General features: G+C 32.6%; 1 protein-coding gene and 1 long non-coding RNA gene across 2 annotated transcripts in view; both read right to left on the bottom strand.

The window, feature by feature from the left end:
* Positions 1-24734, bottom strand: part of LOC127702426 (macrophage mannose receptor 1-like) — a 149272-nt gene that overhangs the window by 44937 nt on the left and 79601 nt on the right. Inside the window, exons 28-32 of the mRNA XM_052206624.1 lie at positions 21671-21726; positions 20461-20628; positions 19023-19061; positions 4756-4916; positions 472-536 (exon numbers count right to left, since the gene is read on the bottom strand). Of these exons, the coding sequence (XP_052062584.1) occupies positions 472-536; positions 4756-4916; positions 19023-19061; positions 20461-20628; positions 21671-21726 (489 nt within the window). The remainder of the gene's footprint in view (positions 1-471; positions 537-4755; positions 4917-19022; positions 19062-20460; positions 20629-21670; positions 21727-24734) is intronic.
* On the bottom strand, positions 8321-17353 carry LOC127702431 (uncharacterized). The gene is made up of 3 exons (XR_007982424.1): positions 17166-17353; positions 10930-11021; positions 8321-8862 (listed from the first exon to the last, which is right to left on the bottom strand). It is a non-coding gene; the product is annotated as an uncharacterized LOC127702431 (long non-coding RNA).

Genomic DNA, 24734 nt, shown 5'->3' with positions numbered 1-24734 from the left:
TCCGAAGGTTGGTGAGGTCACACCTGCCAAAATCTGGTCTGCTGACCTGGATGATTATAGAAGTTATCCCCATGTATTAACACAAATGCATGTGTTGTCCTGTTTAGCAAACCCCCATTAGTAATTCAAAGTAAAGAAAAGTGTGACCAAAATATTTGTTGGACAGACAGACGCACAGGGAGATTGCAATATTGCCCCACTTCTAAAGTTGGAATATAATATGCCATAACCAAACTATCAATGTGTACACCTCAATAAAGACACACCTTTTATGACATCATCACAGCAAGAGACAAAGTCTGTAAATTAAATGGAAAAGAAGTGACGTGATGTATTAAGTCATGATTCATTTGCAAACTCAAAAATCACAAAACCGAAAGCAGAAGAACACCGCTTTTATTTGTAATTCTTCTGAAATTTGGTGCCTTTTTTCATCTAGAATACCTTTACAAAGAATAGTACAAATGTTACCTGTAGCCTTCATACTGATGATTTAACTTATTCAGACCAATCCACATTCCAGACCGTCTGTAAATCTAAAAGTAATATATATTCATATAAAAAAATTATATCAATTACTGTGGATTTTGTTTATCTTTATGGGTATCAATTTCCATGGATTAAGGTAAGTTTGTATCTAACTCTGCATACAAGCCTATATAAAATTTGTTCTTCGTTTAACATTCAAATTCACGGTTTACCTATACCCAGAAAATCCTAAAGACATTTACGACCATGTTGCCTTATTTTTAGATTTTGACTTTGCTAATTTTAGTGTTTTCCTATCTAAAACAGTTTCTTCGAAAAACAAAAGAACAGATAAAAATCACATTTCAAGGCAACAACTCTCACAAATAGCTCACTTACCATTTCGGCCATGCTAAATTATCTGTAGATCTTGACCCGATATTGCTTTTTTACTATTAACAGTTTCTATCTTATACAGTTTCCGCAAAAACTTTCAAAAATGGGTAAAAATTGTCTTTCAAAGGCAATAACTCCTCTAAGGAGTTGACTTACCATTTTTGCCATGTTTGACTTATCGGTTGATTATTTTTGTTGTATAAACTTTCTCTTTTTCTACAACAATTCACATAAAAAACACAAGGACAAAGGCAATTACTTCTAAAAGGAGTAGACTGAAAATTTTGACCATGATATTAGCCAAATCTCAACAAAAAATTGTTATAATTGTCATTTAAGAGCATTAACTCCTATAAGAAATTGTTTGACAGTTTTGGACTAAATGGAAAGCAGGTAGATTTTGACATTTAGAAAATTTTTGCTGACCGTCAGAATTTTTCTTTTAAAATCAGTTTTAAAGATATTGGACAATATTTGTGTTTTACCAACATGTTCTAATTTCAGCCTCCGCAGGCATGTTAGTTGGCAAGCAGAATCATCAGACATTTTTTTTAAACATAAGCTCAAGCACAAAGGCTGATTGCAGTCAAGTTTGGTTCTAATTGGCTAAGTAGTTTCAAAGGAGATTTTTTTTAAGTTAACAGAAAAGGTCACATGACCATGTGGGCGAGGTGACCTAAAAATGGCAAAAACTATACAGATGTACCACATATCTAGCTCTCAAATGATTCTTGCCTATAATGGGCAATTTGCAGTACCCAATTTAACAAAAAATGGATCATGGCCAGGTTGCAAAGAATGTTTCTTATTCAAAAAAGGGCAAAAAACATTTGTTAACACCCAATGGCAGGCTTAGAATCTGGGTTTATAGATGAAATAATTTCTGTGAAATTTCAGAGATTTGGATTGAAAACTGTAGTAGTAGGTGGTTACACAAAATTGGTTTTGTCTTTTGTAAATTTTCTAAAAAAGACTCAAGTTCTCAAGTATGAACAAATGGATATCAATTCCACAATTCCATTTAAGTCACTTTGTTATTGAACTTGAAATTGGACTAATATTCAAAACTTAATCAAATTCAACTTTGTAATATAACTCAAGGCAAAAATAATAAACTAGAGGCTCTGAAGAGCCTGTTTCACTCACCAAGGTCTATGGGCATCTTCAACAATACACACTCTCAAACATTGTGGAGAATTCATGATAAAAATCTCTTTTTTGTTGATCTTGTATTGTTGGTAATTTTTTTATTTTTTTTTTTGCTCAATAGTTTCTCTCGGTCTTCTTTAGTTTTTGCCGAAAACTCATTAAAGGGTTAAAAAATCTGTCATTAAAGGGCAATCACTCCTATAAAGAGTCTCTGGTTTGTTTCAGCAAAATTTTACTTAGGCCACAACAATTTGATTAATAGTTCTTTGGATTTTCCCGCTCCTGTTTTGGAGAAATTGACTTTTCAATAAAAAAAAATAATTACCGCATCCGCCAATTTTTGGGCCGCATGCCGCTCCAAAATTAGTTTATCCTTGACATTTTTTTTTCTCTTAGACGTTTTTCTCGTGCATATATTGCTCCGAGCGATTGAAACGCACGTGTGATAAATCGATTTGTAAATAAAAGGTCAAAAATCGGGATGCCAACATGAACTTGTGTCAGATCATTGCCGAGGACACGTAGTTATTAAACACACAGTTATTTGGAATGCATTTCGGTTAACCTGTTCTAGGAGACAAAAATAAAAAATCTTTCGTTAGATGACCACGATCACATCAGTACTTGTTAGAACCATTGTCATCCCCGATCATTGTTTCAACAGACATAGTCAGAGATTACTCCGACGTCCAACAGCTGTTTGCCAGACAAGATAGGGGGCTGTTGTCCCACGGCCCCAGCTTGTCTGGCAAAACAGCCGTTGGACGTCAGAGTAGTCTCGGACTACAACAGACATAGATATCTAGAGCTATCTGTCTTGGATGAAATTAATATTAAATTCACATGAATTTTTGAAAAATGACAGATATATCTTATTTTAATGAAAACTCCATATCCCCTTGTTAGTCTATTGACATGCAATCAGAACTCTTTTGTAAGGGAAAATTTAAGAGTTCCAACATTCGAGACTAAAGTGGTGGTATTGGGATTGGCATGCTAATAATAATTAGGGATGTGTTATTGGTGCAACCACTTCCAGTTTGAAATACATTGCAGGTTTCAGGGGCAAAAGGAAAAAGTATTTTGCTAAGTCAGAATAATGCATGTGAATGTGGTTAAATGTATTTTAAGGGAATAGATATAGGAAGATGTGGTATGAGTGCCATTTAGACAACTCTCTACCTAAGTAACAATTTATAGAAGTAAACCAATATAGGTCAAGGTACGGCCTTCAACACGGAGCCTTGGCTCACACCGAACAGCAAGCTATAAAGGGCCCCAAAAATTACTAGTGTAAAACCATTCAAACGTGAAAACCAGCGGTCTTATCTATATAAAAACGAGAAACGAGAAACACGTATGAACTACATAAACAGACGACAACTACTGATTCCTGACTTAGGACAGGTGCAAACATTTGCAGCGGGATTAAATGTTTTAATACATTGAGATCTGCATGCATAGCAATATAATTATCTTACTCAGGATGTTGTTGAAATATTCACCTCACTCATTATGTTGATCCTATTATGGATAACTAGTTCCAACTGGATGTCAAGCAGCCAATAAACAATCATTACCATATAATGAAAACAACTATATCAAAATATATTTAATATTTTTCATTGGCATTTTTTTGGAATATATACACATATTTTAATTGTATTCAACACATTTCATTTACCTAACTGACATAATTCCTCTTGCTAAACTGCATCTGATATGCTTCCTTAATATATACACATGTATGAATTTAAATGAAAATTCACACAGTCAAAGCTTATTTGACGAAAATAATCAAAAGTATACTAAACCAAAGCGAACCAAAAAGTTGGGTATGGTACAGACTGTACTACAGGCACAAATACATCAACTTATATGCATAAGAGCATGTTTATCCTCCTTTTTCCTTGAAGTAACCCAGTTTTAACATGTACAAATATTCTAAATCGCACAGTTTAAAAAAAAAATTATACCGCTCGCTCCACTTGCAGAGCATCCGCCTCAACAAAACTCATTTTCAAGAAATAAATACAATCAAAAAAATTTCGCTCGCTCGCCCCATATATTTTGGAGCTTTTGTCCGAAAAACTAAAAATCAAATTGGTGTGGCCTTATTTATAAGTCTTGTCTTGTTGCTTATATTTGCAATTTAAAAACAAAAAATAAAATTCATAATTTAAGGGCAATAATAACTCCTATTAGAAGTCGTCTGACAGTATTGATGTAAATGGACAACAGGTAGATCATCGCATTCTAAACATTCCTGCCCCTGGCCAGCAGTTTTTCTCTATTAATAGTGGTTTTCAAGATAATAGACAAAACTTGGATTATGCCTACGTTACATTTTAGCCATATTGGCCATGTTGGCTGGAAAGCGGTGTCATTGGAACATAATTACTGAAAGTGAATATACCAAGGATGAATGAGGTCAAGTTTGGTTTAATTGGGCCCAGTAGTTTTAGAGCAGATTTTAGTCAAAGTTAACGACAGACAACAAGTGATGAGAAAAACTCTCTTGGCCCTATTGGCCAGGTGAACTCAAAATGAGTAACGCCTGCACACTGAGAATCATGATTGTAGGTCAATCGGTTAATGAAAAATTAGGAATGGACACAAGTCACACATATACTATTCCAACTATACTCTGATAATATCTTTTGTCTCTGATAAGCCAAAATAAATTAAAACGTAGATATATATATATTCTTTCAATAACATTATGTTCAAAACTTAGCTTACATGTTCTAAAATCCAATTACTTTCATGCTGAGAATGGATGCTAAGTAAGTTGGATTTTTTATCGTTACATATTTTTGCCGCATCTTTGAAATTTTTCCTGTCATATGATTTCATTAAGTAACAATAGCCATCAAAATATAGCCAATCACTATCACAATATTCTGTAAGTAGAAAAATAATATCAGAATTGACAAACATTCTTTTCCAGTATTCCATACAGATAAATTGATACCTGTGGATAACAATTGAAGCCACTTGGAATGCTTGTGATTTTTCCTTCAACTTTTGAAGTTTTGAATCAAAATTTTGTTTTTTTAAATTACAAAAAGTAGAATTTGTGCCTTTGTAATACCTTGACCATATACGCAGGGACGTTAAGGGCGTTTCAAGAAATATCCCATTTTTATACACAGGAAAAATCATATTGAATTCAAAGTTAATTTTCTTTGCTTAAAGGTTAAAATGCACGTCAAAAGCGTAAACAGAGGGAAAAGGGTCTATTCTGAATCACATTCCAAACTTTTATTTATAGAAAAATATAAATTAGTGTCACGTGACTTCAAACTGAAAGTAAGGACATTTCCTAAAAAAGTCAAAAGGGCAGGTGCAAGATGAAATCCGATCGCCGTGGTTTTTGGCTCCCTGTAATCAGGATAACTTATTTTACTGGAAAAGTGCTGTGCCTAGTTTTTAATAGAAGTGTTGTAAATAAAAAAACAATAAAACGTGGAGAATTTTTTTGATTTATTGACTTTTTGGCACTTCGGGTTGTGAAATTTCTTTTACACAAACGCTGTATAACTAGGCACAGCACTTTTTGAAAAATTTGAAATGTGGCCTTTCTACCAATACCAGAATCAAGTGGGTTGGTATAGCTCTTGCACCTGCCTTTAATTAATTTAGCATGAAGTAGCATTATCGCCTTGAAATGCGAGAGAAAAACGATTGAATGACCCTGCAGTAGTCGGATCGGCTGACGGAAAAACTCTGTGTATTTTTTGTACTCACCGTGAAGCGTTTCATATAATAACGTCATGTTGGAGCGAATAAACAAATATTCTCTTATTGCTTGCTTAATTTATTGAAGGTTCCTATACAGTATTGGGTTTTTTTCAGGGAATTTTCATTGTGACAGGCTGGACTTTCATAAAATAGAATATTTACATCTTCTTGCATTCCGCCTCTTGTGTATATCACCGCAAATGGCTGAAATGGCAGAGGCGGATTCATGTGGGCTCTGATCCCTTGTGTATCAACCAATTTATGGTTAATGTATACACTTCTTATATGTCCATAACTTCGATTAGTGTTTGGACACACACCCCCCCCCCCTTTTTTTGTAAAAATCCGGAATCTGCATCTGGGGTCATAGTGCAGTTCTCATTTTTGCACATGCAAGTTCATTATATAATTAATAGTATACTATAAAGTCTCTTCTAGTGCTTGTATATTGGGAACCATTATAAATTTTAATGAAAAGAGTTGTATTTTCATACAGAACTTTATACCAAAATTCATGATTTTTTTTGTTTGCTCTTTGTCATTGACAATGTTTTAATCATAAATATTAACTCCTACCTGCATTTAAATATTCACATTTTACTAGTTGAATATCTCCTGTATCTCAAGTGTGACTGGTATCAATTTGTAAATCATGATTGGGAGGTCTTTTTGAATTTAATTCTGGTGGGGTAGGGTAATTTTTTTGCCTATGAATAAATATGAGTTTTCACCAGTTACCAGGCCAGTATTTTGTATGGCTTGCTTTTTTTATAAAAAAAAAAATGCTATGGCATTGAGTACCCCATACTTCAAAAAAATGTACCTTGAGCTCTCATTATTTATGCTTACACTATAATATCATTAAGCGATAACCAGTTCGACAAATATCGGATGCATATATATACACGACTAATTTTAATCGCATCTGTGAAAAAAACCCACATCCAATTAGTTTCAGATACATGTACCTGTACCTATGATTCAATCAACAACCTTGTCATATATACATGTATCATCTCAATTTCTCAACCTTATAGTTTACATTTATACCATGAAGTTAGAAATAGTGACCTATTTTTTTCTGCTGCTCATTTCATATTAAATCCCTGCCTACCAGTGTTCACCAATACAAATGGACAGCCAAGAAATAGCCAAAAGTGCTTACATGACATTCAGCACAATCAATCAATTGTTTTTTCGTTATCAAGTGCCATAATATTTTAAGGTTCATCTCAAACATGTCAAAATCAGAAAACTTATTTCCCATCACCTGCTGAGATTGGAGGCAACTGAATGGTATTTCTTTTCTGTCAGAATAAAAGAAATTCTATGTACCATATATAATATAAATACACAGAAATGACTAACTCAATCACAATTAATACATATATACACAATCCAAAAGTTTCAAGCAGTGTCAGGTGAATGAATCATGACATAGTGGACAGGACAAACTAGTCAGCATGGAAATTAAACTGATGTGTAAATGTTTATAAAACTACTGCCTACAAATATCATTGACAAGGGTACAATCAGTGGTTAATCTTTACCTGAACCAATCACAAGAGTAAAAAAAATGACTTTATTGTAAATCAAAACTTCATTGGCAATTATACCAGATCATCTTTTTTTATATCAAATTCTAGCTGTAATACAAAAATATGTGTGCAATTTCAAACTGAGAACAAATCAATTTCTGTCTGTTTTGGGGATGCTGTCTCATTGCCATACATGTATACCCAACATATTTTGCTAAACATGCTAAATATAAGAATCTCTAAAACAGTTACTGTGAAAATATTCCATCACAAGATTCCAAGTTTATATATCCTTCAAAAAGACTCAGAATTTTTTGAGTAAATTTATTTCCAAGATAATTTTAATTATTGAACAATGTAAGGACAATTAAAAATGCGAGATTAATTATTGCAGTTTCAGAAAATCCTGGATACAAATAATACCATCATTTAAATAGATTTATATTTTTTTTTGTCAAACGTATACAATTGTATTTACTAATTTTAATTTAGACAAGAAATGAAAAAAAATTCTGATTTCTAAGTATAGACAAACATGACAAATATATAAGTATAGATAATTTTTTTGTTCAAACATTCTGTGGCTGTTACAGAGGTCTTGCTCAGTATAGAAGGTCAACATCAATATGACTAAGTCACTTTAAGATAAACAACAACTGCAATTAAAACACTTTTTTATGCTTCTGAACTTTTTGTATACCTTTATTCTGTGTTAACTGTTATGAAATGAAATGAAATTGAAATATAAATCATGATGTAATATGATCTTCTTGTTCTCTGGTAAGCTGGTGGACAATATATAATATGACTATTTGTTCTATGATGAAGAGTTGTTAATTTATTTGGCAATCATATGTCATATTCTTAGTTTTATAATTACATGTAACTCCATTAGTGGTGCATCAGTGAATTGTATGCCTACATGTATATGATAGTATATCTAATGTATATCTAGGGAGGATTAATGTTTAAATCAATTACTATCTTTTCCCCGTAATTGCCATACAAATAACAAAACACTCATATAAGTCTTATAAATGAATATCTTCTTCTTTACAGTTCAACTGAATATCATATGTCTATTTGTAGATCTCTCACTTGGTCAGATACAAATGTATTGCAGATTTTTCAAATATTTCATGAAACTAGAAACGACAAATTACATCCATGAAATATAATTTTGTTAAATGAAATCCTTTTTTGAAACTCCAATTGTAAGAAAATTCACAAATCTCCAAACTGTCTGTATTTAGAATTCATTTTAACTGAGGTAAAAGCTCTTTAAGATGGTAAACATCAACTTCAGTGATACATGATGATGAAAAAGAAGCTAAATTGTCTAGTTAATTTTCCTCTGTCTCTCAGCATCAAAACACTAAATTCCAATTCATTTGGTCTTGAAACAGTCAATGCTTCTGCTTAGTACATATATGTACATTATATAGAATTGCTGTCTTTTTTCTACTTTTCATGGACATATTTGGTGGCTTTCTAAACAAATTTTAATCAGATCTTCCGTAATGGCCATGATCAGTTATAAGGAGCTTTCTACTGCAGGTCATCATCCCTGAAATAAGAAAATACAAATATAATATATATCAAATGAAATTTTCAACATGTGAAAAGTAATCAAAAGTTAGTGCAAACATATTTCTTCAAGAAGTTACTGTTAAAATGCTAACAAAATAATTTCCCTGTCCTTATTTAATAATGTCTTCATTCATCATTTGAACAAGGATTTCATTTTCCACACACATTTTAATAAGGTGCACTACATGTACTTTTATAAAACTTTAAAGTTAAATGAAAAATAAACTGTTATCACAGAGATATGTCTCGCCTTTTTGTAATTTTGATAATGCAAATGTTGAAATTAAAATAGCAATACTTTAACATGTAAGTTATGCAAATATTCAAAGTCGATGAACCATGACTGAAGGTACATGGCTAAACAATCTCCATGGAATGAGATGTGCCAATGCTAATACAACTGCATACCAAATACCATTGACTTATTATAAGTCGTTCCCTTTAAACAAACCTAAACACAAACATTAACTTGTAAACTATGTATAAGTTTCAAAGTCAATGAACCATGATCAGGGGTGGGGCTATATAATCTCCATGGAAACGATACTTGCAAATGCCAATAAATTTGCATACCAAATATCATTGACTTAACATTAGCAGTTCATCTTAAACTGATCTAATCACAAACTAATACATGTAAACTTAGCAAAAGTTTCAAGTAAATAGACCATGACTGAGGGGGCGGGGCCAAATATTCGCCATGGAAATGAGATGTGCTAATGCTTATACAACTGAACACCAATTAACATTGGCCTACCACTAAAGGTTCCCCTTGAACTGACCTAATCACAAACTGATACATGTTAACTTAGCAAAATTTTCAAAGTCTAGACCATGACTAAGGGAGCGGAGCCAAAAAATCTCCATGGAAATGAGATATGCCAATGCTTATACAACTGCATACCAAATATCATTGACCTACCACTAGTGGTTCCCCATAAATTGACCTAATCACAAATTAATACATGTAAACTATGAAAAGTTTCAAAGTCAATAGACCTTGACTGAGGGGGCGGGGCCAAATAATCTCCATGGTAATGAGGTGTGCGAATGCTAATACAACTGCATACAAATATCATTGACCTACCACTTGTGGTTCACCATGAACTAGACCTAATCACAAACTAATACATTGTTGACGCCGCCGTCGCCGGAAACAGCATACATATGTCTCGCTTTTTGACTCCGTCAAGGCGAGACAAAAACCCAGATGTGCCTATATAAGATGTATTATGTAATAAATATTTAAATTTATGTATTAATGTTAATTTACTTTGTTTTGTATCTCCTTTTCCGACAGGAATACTTCAATATCAATATCAGTAATCCACAGCTAAAAAAATTTTGCTAGCAAGTTCAGTATATTATTGTATTAATATCTATCATGTCTGTGTAAATAAATTTCATTGCTGGTTCAGATACTTCATTAACATTGATTAAATTAAGAAATTATCATGATTATTGGGTACATTTATTTTTGCAATTTTTGAAGAATGGACAAAAATGTGAGATTTATAATTGCGATTTCAGAAAAATCTACGTACTTGCACAGTTATATGTATAGATTTCAGAATGTGAGTTCCTTTTATTGCGATATTCAAAGTTGCCTCATAAAAACATTGCAATAATTTCTGAGTTCACATCATACAATATTCTTACAATGTACATGATGCAAGAACAGAAATTTATTTGCACAAATTATAAAACAGGAAGAAAAGCCAGGCTCGCTAACATGTTTAACCCAACCACATTCTGTATGTACAATATATGTTCCTGGAATTCAGTGGTTGTCGTTTGTTGCTGTGTTACATATTTCTTTTTCATTCATTTTTGTTTACATAAATTAGACCATTAATTTTCTCCTTTGAAATGTTTTACATTTGTGATTTTGGGGCCTTTTATAGCCAAATATGCAGAATGGGCTTTACTCATTGTAGAAGGCCATTCAAAGACCCATAGTTGTTAATGTCTGTGTCATTTGGACTCTTGGGGAGAGTTGTCTCATTGTACAATAGTTAGCTGATATCAGGATAAAACAATTTACCTGTCTATAATAATAAAGCTCTCCAAATCAAACCATTACTTTATTTCATCAAAGCTGGAATGGCATACTGTATCTTGTTATTGACAGGGGAGCTAAAAAAAATAAGAGAAAGTAATTATTTAATTACATATAGGTACTTTTTTTAAAATAAGGAGCATAAACATATATGTATAATGATTCATATAATTTTTAAAATAAAGAAATTACGTCGGATTTCTAGAATTGCTGCATCCTATGCTAAATAAAGAGCTGTGTTAAAAAAAAAGCCACCCCCCCCCCCCCCAAAAAAAAATAATCTAAAACAAACAAGTGAATCTGTGAGCTACTAATATACCCCCATACCCTTAAAGTAAAAGGTAAACAAAGGTTGTTGAGTGATGAATCTGAAAAAGCATCACACGGTATAGCTGACACATATAAACCCTGAAACCAAATTTCAGAAATCCTTGTAATGTTCCTGAGATGTACAGACAGAAGTAAAACAGTATACCCACCCCCACTTTTTTAAAGACTAAAAGTGGGGTATAAAATTTAAAAAAAAAAACTTGCACACAGTGGCACAATTCATGAATAATTCTTATGAATAAAATCCCATAACTTGAATAAGTAAAATATGTTCCTGAGAAAGATGCAACGAAAAATATGCATGGGACGGAAGGACTGACTGGCTTGAGGATGTACAGACAGAAGTAAAACAGTATAAAAATTAGAATAAAAAAAATTTGCGAACAGTGGCACAATTCATGAATAATTCTTATGAATAAAATCCCATAACTGGAATAAGTAAAATTTAAAATATATTAAAAATCGTAAGGGAGCTTACGTTACATTTCAGCAAGTTTCATGAAAATGTGTTTAAGCGTTTTTGAGACATTGTCCCAAAAATGCGATAATTTCGACCCGTTTTTATGAATAAAGTCCCTATACTCCAAAACCAGGTATCAAACATATCTAATAGAAATGGAAAGGAAACTTATGTCAATAAATTTAAACAATTCACCAAAGTTTCATGAAGATTGGTGAAAGCTGTTTTGAGTTATCATCTGAATGATTCATCAGCAAGGAATTGCTCCAAATAAAAATATATTTCTTTCAAATATGTGTGATAGCTGTTATTTAATTTATGATTATCAATTTTTGTTTAATTTGTGTTCATGGTGTCTGGTTCATTTTAACTGTTACGCTAGTTGGTCCATAACACTTGTACATGTCATAATTTTTTTTTCTCAGCGGTTGGTGGTAGACTTGCTTTCAGAGCAATAAGAATATGAGACCCCACTTAATCTATGGGTTCCTACAGAGCTGTGGCCTTTTCTTTTTATAAATTGAGTATGTGATTTGCGTACTTTAGTGATTCCACAAACTGGTCTGTTGTCACAGAATAAACGACTTTATTACAAATGGGGCTTATTTCTGCCTCTCTGACTAGTGGTCTCCCAAAGAAAATTTTATAAATGGGTCCCTTCTGTTTACCGGGGAAATATCTTTGAGTAATGGATTTAATTCCTGCCAACAGGGATTCAATTCAGATATTTTATGTAATACTCTGTTTTTAGAACGATGATGCATGCAGTGTTCTATTCAATTTGAATACTGTTTTACTTATATATATATGTAAGACTCTAAAGTGAGATGGGGACGCTAAAACGCGATGGTCACGCTAAAGTGAGATGGTTTGATACGCTAAAGTGCGATAGTCTGTGTTATTAAATGGAACACGCTAAAGTGAGTTTGTTCGCGAAAGTATTGACGTTTGCAACATTAAATCACATTATGACGCTACAAGCCATTTGTACAAACAAAAATGGACATGCCGGTAAACGAGAATGTTAGTGCAGATAAAGATTTTTAAATAGACAAGAAACAAATGATGCCAATCCGGAACATTTTTGGTCGGTGCTAGAAGAGTGTGTATGCGGAGGAGTTACTTCCCAAAAAATCATCCACAGTAACAGTGTCGGCGGGGACAAACATGATTCTGTCAGTATACTGGAAAAAAAATACTATATTTTCTTTTCATAAACATAGACTGGAACTGACGTTAGTAAGGGGAAGGTGTATACCATAAAAGAGAGCGAAAATGGCAAAATACACCAGGTGTCGAAGTATTTAATTCGTCCCATGTCATTTACTGGAAAAGCATATAGCTCTTCAACTATTTCAGTACTAATACATCCTCGGATTTCAAATGTTTGGCTTTGAGCGTTCCTGATGAAGGTAAATCCAGAAAAGCGCTTCGGACGCATGAAATTATTAAACGTTTTGTTTTCAATTTTTTACTTGCGTGAAATAAAAGCTACTTTTTAACTTTCTAATTGAATAATTTTGTAAAAACAATTTTTTTAAATATGGTTCGTCAAGTCTGTAAAAGAGATGGATACGCGTCAACAAGATAGTAACATAACGACCAGAGGTGTAGTATCATAATATGATTGCCAATGCAACAAGTCGCTATCCAATGCTAAACGTCATTAATGTAATTAACTATAACGTCATTTATGTAATTAACTATAGGTTACCGTATGGCTAACCCCGCAGATAGTATTCTATAACGACCAAAGAGTATCAAAACGACCAGTGTATAACAATTCAAACGAGAAAGATAACGGACTGATTAATATACAAAATAACCAATAAACAAAAAAAAACAGATGAGAAGATGTGGTGTAATTGTCAACGAACAAATATCCACCAAAGACCAAATATCGTTGATGTATGCACCTAATAACGTTATGACCTTCAATGTGGAGCCTTGGCTTACGTCGCATAGAAAGCTATACAGGATCACGAAATGACTTGTGTAAAACAATTCAAAAGAGAATAACAACGACATGATTTAGAAACAATACAATAAAGGAAAAACTAATATGAACACAGCAAAAAACAAAAACCATCGCCTGAATCCCATTCCTGTTACACCATCGCACTTTAACGTGTCATCTGATCGCACTTTAGCGTAGATCATCGCACTTTAGCGTGACCATCGCATTTTAGAGTCCTACATATATATATATAAAAAGAATATGTCAAAGTAGGCAGTCTTGATGAGCAAACTACATATTAATTAGTATAATATTATTGTGTCATGAAAAGCTTCTTCAATTTTTTGCTGCGATTCCTTCCTAATAATGACGGTCATAGGAACATGAGAAAGGCGTCCCAGTTAATCATTAACAAAGCCTTTCAAGAACTTATAAAATTATTTTGACTATGTATTAAAAATTGTTCTATTTAGCCAGCAATTTAAGTACATAAACTTGCAATTGGTTATATATATATTTCTGACTTGGTAATGATTTAAAAAATACTGGTTCACAGATAATAAGATAATTTATTCAAGGTGCACAGGCTTTTTCCAGAGAAAGACGCACTGTCCAGGATATTTCCAAATAATTACCCAGATACTCAGCCTTCTGCAGTCATTTTTAATGGACATAAAGATGTAATCATATTGCTGTCACCTTTTAACTTCCTTAACAGCTTAAGTTGCATCCGATTTCAAAACATTATTATTTATAGTACATTTAAATTTAAAGTTCTTTATCACATACGGGTACATGAACCATAAATATTCAATAGAATTGCAAAACTTTTTTGACAAGCATGAGAAATAAATTGTACGACAGGAAACATGGAAATAAATAAGGGAAAACATGTAGCACGCACATCGAACCAAACACGAGATACATGTATTGAGAGGTCAAACGTCAAAACACGAAAGCAAGTGAAATAAAATATAAACACTGGGTAAATAAAAAACATTGCATAAAATTAACCCTTTACCGCCCTTTTAAATTCAAAGTTGATTAATACCAACAGCTCTAAGCAGAAAATAATATAGTATGGACTTCACACTGATTAAATGGTGGGAGTAGAAGTTGGAAAGAGGGGGGGTAGTCCAAATAATTATGACGTCTTGCAAGGCTTCCTTTTGAGCAGGTTTGTGGGCCCTGTGTTACAAATTCAGAGCTCCATGCTTTGAAAGTAGGGGTCATGGCTCCAGCAATGTGGGTGCCGGAGAGCATGAGAGAAGTGAACGGTGGAATCCCCCCCCCCTTTTCCCCGAATGGCAGGTACCTGATAAACGAAAATTAGAAACGAATTTCAGGGTAAATGTTGAGAATGGGCTCTCGGTATAATGGAGGGATCTTGTTTATCGATATTCTGTTCATTTATTGACCGGATTCGATAAATTATTCAAATTTCAGATATTTGTTGCAGTCTAGTTTCGTTTTGACCACCATGACCACGTGTATATCATGCTTGCCAACACTGAACTAGTTCTTCTTCTTTAAGTTTCTAGCGATCCTTCAATTATTGAAGATTATTCGCCGGGCGTCGACTATAAAATTTTATAATTTACATTGTAGCAAGAAAAATAAAAAGAAACAAAATCAAAAAATCAAAAAAAATGTATGTACATTTGAAAAATTCCATTTAGATAAAACTATATACATTTGATAACAAAATAGTTAGGGATAGAAAATGGGGATGAGAGCAGATTCTTAGATCATACTCTTGAATCCCTGTACCGTACTGCATGATACTATTTGTTGTGGCAGATGATTCCAATATATAACTGTTCGTGGATAAAATGAATATTTATAACTGTCTTTAGATGTTTGTATTTGCCTAAATGAGTGTGGATTGATATGTCTAGTTCTATTGTCTAGTGGGATCAAAAGGTTATATGTAGGGACTGCAACAATTTCGTGTATAATTTTGTAGAAGAAGACAAGTCTGTATCGTAAACGCCTAATTCCAAGTGGGTACCAATTTAAGTCTTTCATCATTTCAGTAACTGAGCTGGTGTTATGGAAGCGGTTGCATAAGAAGCGCTGCTCTTCTCTGAACTTTTTCGATTTGTGAAATTTGCTGTTTTTGATGTGGATCCCAAATAGTTGAGCAGTACTCTAGTTTTGGTCGGACAAGAGCTTCAAATGCATGTGATTTAACTTTAGGTGAGGCTATTTTTAGGTTTCTACGAATAAATCCAAGAGACTGATTTGCTTTTGATGTCATGTTATCGATATGTTTGTCCCATTTTAAATTTGATTGAAGAGTTAGGCCTAAATATTTTGTAGAGTCAACTTTTTCTAGAGAGTGATTGTGTAATTTATAAGTGAAGTCTAAAGGTTTGCGTTTTTTAATTACACTGAGAATGTTGCACTTATCAGGGTGAAAATGCATGAGCCAGTCCTGCTCCCATCTGCCGGCCGCTTCCAAGTCAGACTGTAATGTATATGTGTCATTTGGTTTTTTAATTTCCCTATAAATAATACTGTCATCTGCGAACAATCTTAATGTACTATGTTCAATATATTCTGCCAAATCATTTATAAATATTAAGAATAAAATTGGACCAAGCACTGAGCCTTGAGGTACCCCAGATGTTACAGGAATTTTATTTGATGTTTCACCTTCAAGGACTACTGTTTGTGTTCTGTTTGTTAAAAAATCTTGAATCCAATGTAATGCATTGTAATTTATACCGTAGAAACCGATTTTATACATGAGATGGTGGTGTGAAACTTTATCAAATGCTTTTGCAAAATCCATTATTATGATGTCTGTTTGAATGTTTTTATTATTTGAATTTGCAAGATCTTGAATAAATGATATTAACCGAGTTTCACAGGAGCGAGATGATCGAAAACCATATTGTAAGTCATATAGTATTTTATTTTTTTCCAGATGTTTCATTATATTACTAGCTACAACATGTTCTGATAGTTTGCAGCAGATGCAAGTCAATGATATGGGGCGATAGTTTATAGGGTCGTGTTTGTCGCCTTTTTTGAATGCTGGACATACACTTGCGTGACGCAAGTCATCTGGAATCTTCCCAGAGTTTAGTGATGTTTGGAATATGATTGACAAGATGGGAGTGATAGATGTCTTACACTCTTTTAAAATTTTTCCATGGATGAGATCACGCCCAGCTGCTTTGTTGATATTGATGTTATTTAGAAGTTTTTCTATGCCCTGTTTTTGTATTTCAATATCATCATCTGTGGATGTTTACTGACGCCCTTATCTGGTATTGGATCATCTGTTACAGGTGTGAATGCTTTTTTGAACTGTTCATTTAAAATATTAGCTTTTGCTTTTTAATCAGATGTAAGTGTATCGTTTTTATCTATAAGTATACAGTTTTTTTATTTCTGAAGCGCATGATTAACAAAACAAGCAACGTATGTTTCATAAATAATACATATTTGGAGGCTCACACTTACTTTTCTGGTTAGATTTTCACATAGAAGTGAAAATAATTTTCGCTGCAAGGTTCTTTCCCTTCTGCAAACTACAAACATCTATTTGACGGCGATCGTCTACTGATTGGTTAATCTGCAAAAGGAGGCAGGGTCCACAAGCCGACAATCTCGTCAACAAATACAGCTATTGCAACTGTTCGCCATAATAATTAAAGCACAAACATACAATATTCGTGTTTCGATAAACAAATTACATAATATGGATACCCGTTTTTAGTTAACAGGCATGTATGTAATTTGATTTCATACAGTTTCATCGCGATAGACGCAGCTTACGGAATCTTCGCCATTAATGAATATATGAATACATAATGAGGTCCTTACGGGGTTATCTGCCCCTGACAAAATCTTATCGAAATTGCCTTAACATCGCTGCGTAGCACTATTAGGTTCCACGATCCATGAAATGTGAAATTGGGTCAAATATTAGTTTTGTTAAAATCTAAGCACTTTGTATTTTGGTGGGCAAACAATAATTTTTGACTGAGAATAATTTCATAAGTCAAATTATAACTACATGACAATTTTTATTGAAATACTATCAACAAAATAAATCATTATGTAACAAAATATATTTTAATATCAGAATTTTGTAATCTGGAAACAATTTAGAATGCATATTTTACCTATGTACATTTATAAATATTCATTTAAACAATAAAAATAATTCTCAAAATTTGAGATTTTCAACAAAAAGTAAGTTTAAACCAATTTTTTATTTTGGAATGTTACCTTCAATCATTTTGAAATATCTTATCATTTACATATCACTATTTGAATAAGGAACAGTTCTCCAATTTGTGATCTATCCCCAAATTAAACTGTTAATCTGACTGCAGAAAATTTAATACCTGCCAACTTTCACGATTAAGGCGATTTTCACCCCTTGTCCAAATTGAAAAGCGCTAAACAAATTCTTATTTGAATCTGACATAATTTTGAATTCTTGAAAATTGATAAGAAATGTATGATGAAAACTAACCAAACTAAAAAGGGTTAGCGCATGGCTAAGGTTAATTTTACTTTTAATGATAATTCAGAATGAACTAAACCCCCCCCATGTCTTACCCTCACAAATTGGGTTAGTTCAAGTCATAGGTTTCTTATTGATTTTCCAGATTTCAAAATTATTCCAGATTCAAATCATTTCTTGTTTCTAAAACATGATTTTGTGTAATTCTACTCGAAAAATTTGTTAGTTCCCGATTTTGAACTTTTGGAAGACAATCATGATCAGCCAATCAAAATCAGGGTTTCTTGTGATTATGCTAATAAGTCAATCAACATTGATGTTTCTCATGATTATTGGGGATTGCAAACATGGAAAAATTCGAACTTGTTTAGACCTTTTTGAGTTGTAATACTCTGTCTGTATGTCAGACATTTTAAAAATTATGATCATGGTAGACAAAATACAGTCTTTTATTTCTCACAAGGAATCAGATGAATGTTAATTCTTTGTCCATATTTTTTGACTGATATTCTAACTGAGTTATAGCAAAATGTACTATCTTCTAAACACAAAAATATAAGTACAAGAACCACGCAAATGAAAAGAAAATAGTAACCTTTGAAAATGATGTTGTGTACTAAATCCCAATGGAAATTTTCAAAAGTTGGCAGGTATGAAATTTGGATGGCATATCATATCTGCATCTTAAAGTGGTAGCAATAAAAAGCAGTTTCTCAAAATTTGAATCCATTGTGCGTTTCTTAATTTCAGGCTTATATTATCTGATCTCACATTGCAATTATAACTCAAATACTTCAAAGTTACTGTAACTTACAATCAAAAACATTTCTTGTACACATACTTACCTTTAGTGTATGTGTCATTTGGTTCTATCAATGGCATCCCTGAAACATATCATTTAAATTGTATTATCACATTTAATTGTTGTAATGAAATAAAGCCCTATACTCAACTCGTATATGCCCTTAAGAATCCTATTCCACCTTGATATCCAAAGTGGTGACATAGAGCCAAAAATGGCTGGCTCAAATATGATCAAAGTTACATAGCTATAGAAAGAATTGTCAATCAAAATGACCATATAATAAACGTAACTACCCATGATGACACACAATCCTACCAAGTATGAAAGCTTTTGGGTAAACAAGTCTTGCATCGAATAGATTCTAGTTACTGATATTCTTTTGGGAGGAGTTGCATTTTATTATTACATATTGCAAAATTGAAGTTGATTTATCTACCCTTTAACAATTGCAAACAGTTTTTTATTCCTTCATGCACATACTCAGGCAGTTCTAAAAAAATGTTTAAAATTTCATGAATATCTGTCTAGCTATTTAGGATTTTATGCTCACATGATATAAAATGAAGAAAGTTCATTGAATCATCTCCCAGTTAACATGTGGGAACAGGATTAAATTCCTTCATGCATATTCTCAGGTAGTGTTCTATCATACCTGCCAACCCTCCATTTTGAGTAGAAGCGTCCCGCACAAATGACGAAATTCCGGAAATTTCCCTCTTGCCAGTTTGCTCCTGTGCGGAAGTATAGAATCTCCCGCATTAGGCTATTTTAACTAAGAATGACCCCCGTTCATATTTCTCAAGATTTTTAATAACTGTCAATAGGAATAAACAAACAATGAGTGATCATTTGAAAATTTTGGAGAGTAGTTTTTATGTTCCAATTTATAAGTAATTGAAAACCATATCTGCCATGTTAACTCCAACAAGAAAGATGTTTTCGTCTGGACCAAGCGGCAGTGTAAAAAAATAATATAACTGCAATTTTTTCAATCTTTACTACCAAGTTAACTCGGCGATGAATCTTCATTTTACACACTATCAGATTACGTTTAGTCAACATTATAGTTGCTTCTGTTGGCCTGTACAATGTTAAAAAGCATGCTAAGAGCGAGACTCCCAATAAGGCAGTGCATGCTTATAACTCATGTTGCAATATTGAAGCAAGTAAATTGGATTATCTCCTCTTGATGTAAGGGACCTATTTTTGTTGTTACTAGTATTGTGCGCACAGTATGTATAAAGTATGTTTGCAGTGGCTAAAACGAAGGCCGTAGCTTAAACAGCACGACAGGTAGTTGGGCACACTATAAATTTAAGAAGAATTTCATAAATATTTGAAATAAAAATTGGGAGGCTCCAATTAATATATGGAGAGCAGACATATTGACTATGCAACAGTTACCATAGCAACTCAATGCATCTTTCTATATTTCAATCTATAGCTATGTAAAAGATTTCATATGACCTATTTTTTACCTTTCTGAATTTTGCAAATAAACGATTCAGTCTTGTAACAATTATCATCATTCCATCCGCTGCCATATCTATTGATCGAAACGCAATCCTCTTGTTGATATTTATCGTTAGGTTCATTTGTTCCCCACATCATGAAGTCCACTGGGGATCCATCAGACCACTCAAAACCTAAACATTAAAAAAAAATAACAGCTAGCAATTTCGGTAACTACCTTTTACAGACAAACATTGGTGGCAAATTCTAATTGATTCAATTAGATATGGAACACTTTGAATACTCTCAACTACTCTAGATTTATCATTAATCGTGGAATACCAATTTTCATGGTTTTCGTGGGTAAATGTAAATCACAAAGGAGTAGGTTCGATATGGCCCAAAAATGGCCCCCTTTTTTAGCTTAAATTTCAAATTAGGATATATTGACCGCTATCACAATGAATCATAGCTAAAACAGTTACTAAATAAGAAATAAGCCTTTTTGTTGAAAATTTACGTTCCTGCGTTTAATTCATGACGTCACAATTAGTACTCATTTTGATTTTCCACGAAAATGTCAATGAAAATGGGTAAATTTCCATTGATTTTTGGACAGGAAACAAAGAGCGAATACATCGACAAAAAAAATCTTTAAATATAATGTTTGTAAAGACATTTTACATGTCTAACGTGAATATTTAGTTTGTCGACGCCGTGCTCTATGTTTCCTGGTCCTAAATTTGAATTTAGTTGAAATCCGGCCGATTTTGTCAAATTTCGCCAAAATCTCTTATCTTGACCTATTTGGGATGTAAAAATCAACGCTTTAGAAGAAAACTTTGACACAAATAGTTCTATTTAACTTTCTCACATGTCTTTAAATCAACTTAAAACATTTTTTTATCTTGAAACATTAAACTTTATAATCGGGGCAAAATATGCCCTTTACCGAGCTTACTCCTTTACATGATCAAGGGAAATACAAATTTTCTACAGGCTTAAGCTTGTATGCCGACTTTGGTAAAATATGAAATCAAATATCAAAGAAAATACAATTTTTGCTCAATATAGGTAAATAAATAGATCCATAGTAATTTTTGTTAGTAGAAAAAATATGCAAATTTAACTTGTCTCTAATATGTAAACCTAAGGTCTTCCCTTATATCAATACATTTAGCAAATTAGAAAACTGCAAAAATAAAACAATGTAAAAGAATTAAAAAGTAAACTTACCATTTTCTGAATCTCTATCATTTAAACCAACCCAAATGTTTTCATAGTTACGATAACTAAAAAATATAGTTGAACTACATGTATATTAAGAGCCTGTTTACCAACACAAATGTATAGGACAATAAAAAAAACTTGGTCTAATCTCAAAACTGGCTTGATTTTAGGTAACTAAAATATATATATTAACTATTTTAAATTCAAATTGATTGATTTATTGTTGGTTGCTTACCATGCAGTGGCAAAAATTACATGCATGTTGAGGTCGAGATCATATTAACAATAAATATAGTAAGTAGGTGCTGTCATAGACACTGTCCGTGATGAAGGTTTGGGAAATTTTTACTGGCACTATAAAATGAGGGTACATTGGAAAGGGATAGATTTTTATTTTGCAAAAGCCCACCTATGGACCCCTCATTGAGTTTTTGCAAGGGTTCTTAACATGCAGAGTGCATGGCAATCTCTCAACACAAGGCATACGATTCAATGTCCCTATATTCTGACTGGACGTGGCTGCATACTTGTAAATCCTGCACACCCAAACAGCCTCCCAACTTTTGCAAGGGTTTTACTGCCAGTCGGAAGAAGACTAAAGTGATATTTCTATCCCTCAGTCAGCTTTGGTGGCTATTTAAAGAGAGCATATGCACTAATATGAATGTAGTCTAACATCAAAAACTTTGCCTTATTCCAAAATTGTCTTGAATTTCATTTTTTTGATAATGATCTTCCTTTTACCTTTTTTTTATTAATTTGTTTTAGTAGTCAGGCTTTTACAATCCCTGTAAATCACTACCTGACTAAGGTGTAAAAATTGTTTGATGAATAAAACGAAATTTGAATAATGACCACATTTTTTCTACCACTGTGAATATATATTATATGAATAACAAAATTATAATAAATATGGGAAAAGAACAATTACAAATACATACACACACTCTTGCTGTTGCATTTACATAACATACATCAACTTGTGTATTGCAAAGAAAATGTTCTTTGTAAAAATCTGCTCTTTATAAACTGTAAGTTCCATCTTTTATATGATTTGAATCAAAAGTAATTGTTACTAATCAGTAAAAATGTAATCTACAGGGGCCCGGAATTTTTGAAAACATTTGTAAGGATTTCCGCAGAACCCAATGTTTTGCCTGCTATTGTTGCTGTCAGTGTAAAAGTGTAATATTGACTTTAAAACGTGAGTTTATTTATCAGAAAATACAGAAATTAAAATAAAAATAAAAATTTTTATTTAGAGACTTTTTCTTGGTATTGAAGATTAGTTTCTGTCAAAGTTTCACAACGATCCATGAAGGTTTACAAATTTGTCATGTCAAAAAATTTAATCCCAGACAGTCTGTAAATGTTAACCGTAAAGAAATAAGTCTATCTATCAGAAAAAAATGGAAAATAAAAAAATATATTTTCAAAAGTTTGCTTCAGACATTATCTCTTAATCATAACAAGAATGTGTCCATAGTACACAGATGCCCCTCTCGCACTATCATTTTCTATGTTCAGTAGACCGTGAAATTGGGGTCAAAACTCTAAAATGGCATTAAAACTAGAAAGATAATATCATAGGGAACATGTGTACTAAGTTTCAAGTTAATTAGACTTCAACTTCATCAAAAACTACCTTGACACAAAACGTTAACCATAAACTTTATTTAACCTGAAGCGGGACATACGGACGGACGAACGAACGAACGACGGACGGACGAACGAACAGACGGACACACAGACCGAAAAACATAATGCACCTAGGTGGGGCATAAAAAAGCTTCTGCAAAAGTTCCATAAAATTCTATGAAGCTTTGACAAAGTATTTGACCTGTAACAAACTTTAAACCCAGACTGTATCAACTTCGTAACTAAAAAAAAATTAAGTCAATTTATAAGTAAAGTACGGGTAAATGAAAATAAATATTCTTAAAATTTTGTTCTGGATACTCTATCGTGGTCATTATCAAGCTTCTGTCCAAATTTCATAAAATTCCTTAAAGGCTTTGACAAAGTTATTGATGACTGAAAATTGTTTACCTCAGACTGAATCTGAATGTTGACTGGTAAAAAAAAGTCCATTTATCAGTAAAATACGGAAACATAAAAATAAATATTTTCAAATTTTGCTCTGGATACTGTAAATTTTCTAAAATTCCATGAAGGTTTGACTAAGTTTTTAATGTTTAAAATAAACTGTAACCACAGACTGAACCTAAATGTTGACGCCACTGACAATAGAATCAAGGATCGCTATGTCTCCATTTCACGACATAAATGTTGCAGGCTCGACAAAAATGAAAGTGATATCATTTTTCCTTGCTATATAATGTTCATTTCCCTATATTTTCTTATTTTTGCTACTAGCTATATAATTCTCGGTTTCTTTATATACAATTTACATTTTTATATATAGTTCTCATTTTGAAGGCCAAGAAAAATGTGTTTCTTAGACAATGTAAAGTTCACAAAATATTGTTTCAATTTTCGTGAAAAAGATTGCCATATAAAATGTGTTATTGGACATTCATAGAACAAATGCTCCATGGTTTCATCAGAAACCTTACAAAATGTACAAAGCTTTGAATCTTAAAGTTTGAATTTATACAAGAAAGTATTAGTTGCAATCATTCTATGCAAAAATTTGTATTGAAAAGTTCTTAAATAAGTGTCTTTACATGATTTTTTTAAAATAATATAATATTCTGACCAATCTGCAATTGTAATACCTAGTAATTCCTCCCAATGCAATAACTTTTCTGTTGACAGTTGCACATTTCTATCAACAATATTTTTGATAACAAATTTTGCCTTTTTGTTGAACAATAATCTTTCCAAAAAATTGTCAGTTAACAGTTTCAAAAGTTACAAGAGCAGTGTTCTCTTTCATATGTTCTCTCATATGCTTTGGAGTTTTGGCAATGAGACCATAATACTTCAAGAAATTATTTGTTTAGTCTCGTCGTGGTCCCATCTGACCAAAATTACAAAAATCCTTGGTCTCTAGGTTAACAAGGTCAAACAAAGACTGCACTTCCCTTCTCTGCCACTGAATGAAATA

The sequence above is a fragment of the Mytilus californianus genome, unplaced genomic scaffold (assembly GCF_021869535.1).
Source record: "Mytilus californianus isolate M0D057914Y unplaced genomic scaffold, xbMytCali1.0.p SCAF_5, whole genome shotgun sequence".
NCBI lineage: Eukaryota > Metazoa > Mollusca > Bivalvia > Mytilida > Mytilidae > Mytilus > Mytilus californianus.
Note: the sequence above shows the minus strand (reverse complement) of the source record. Positions and strands in the feature narration are given on the sequence as shown.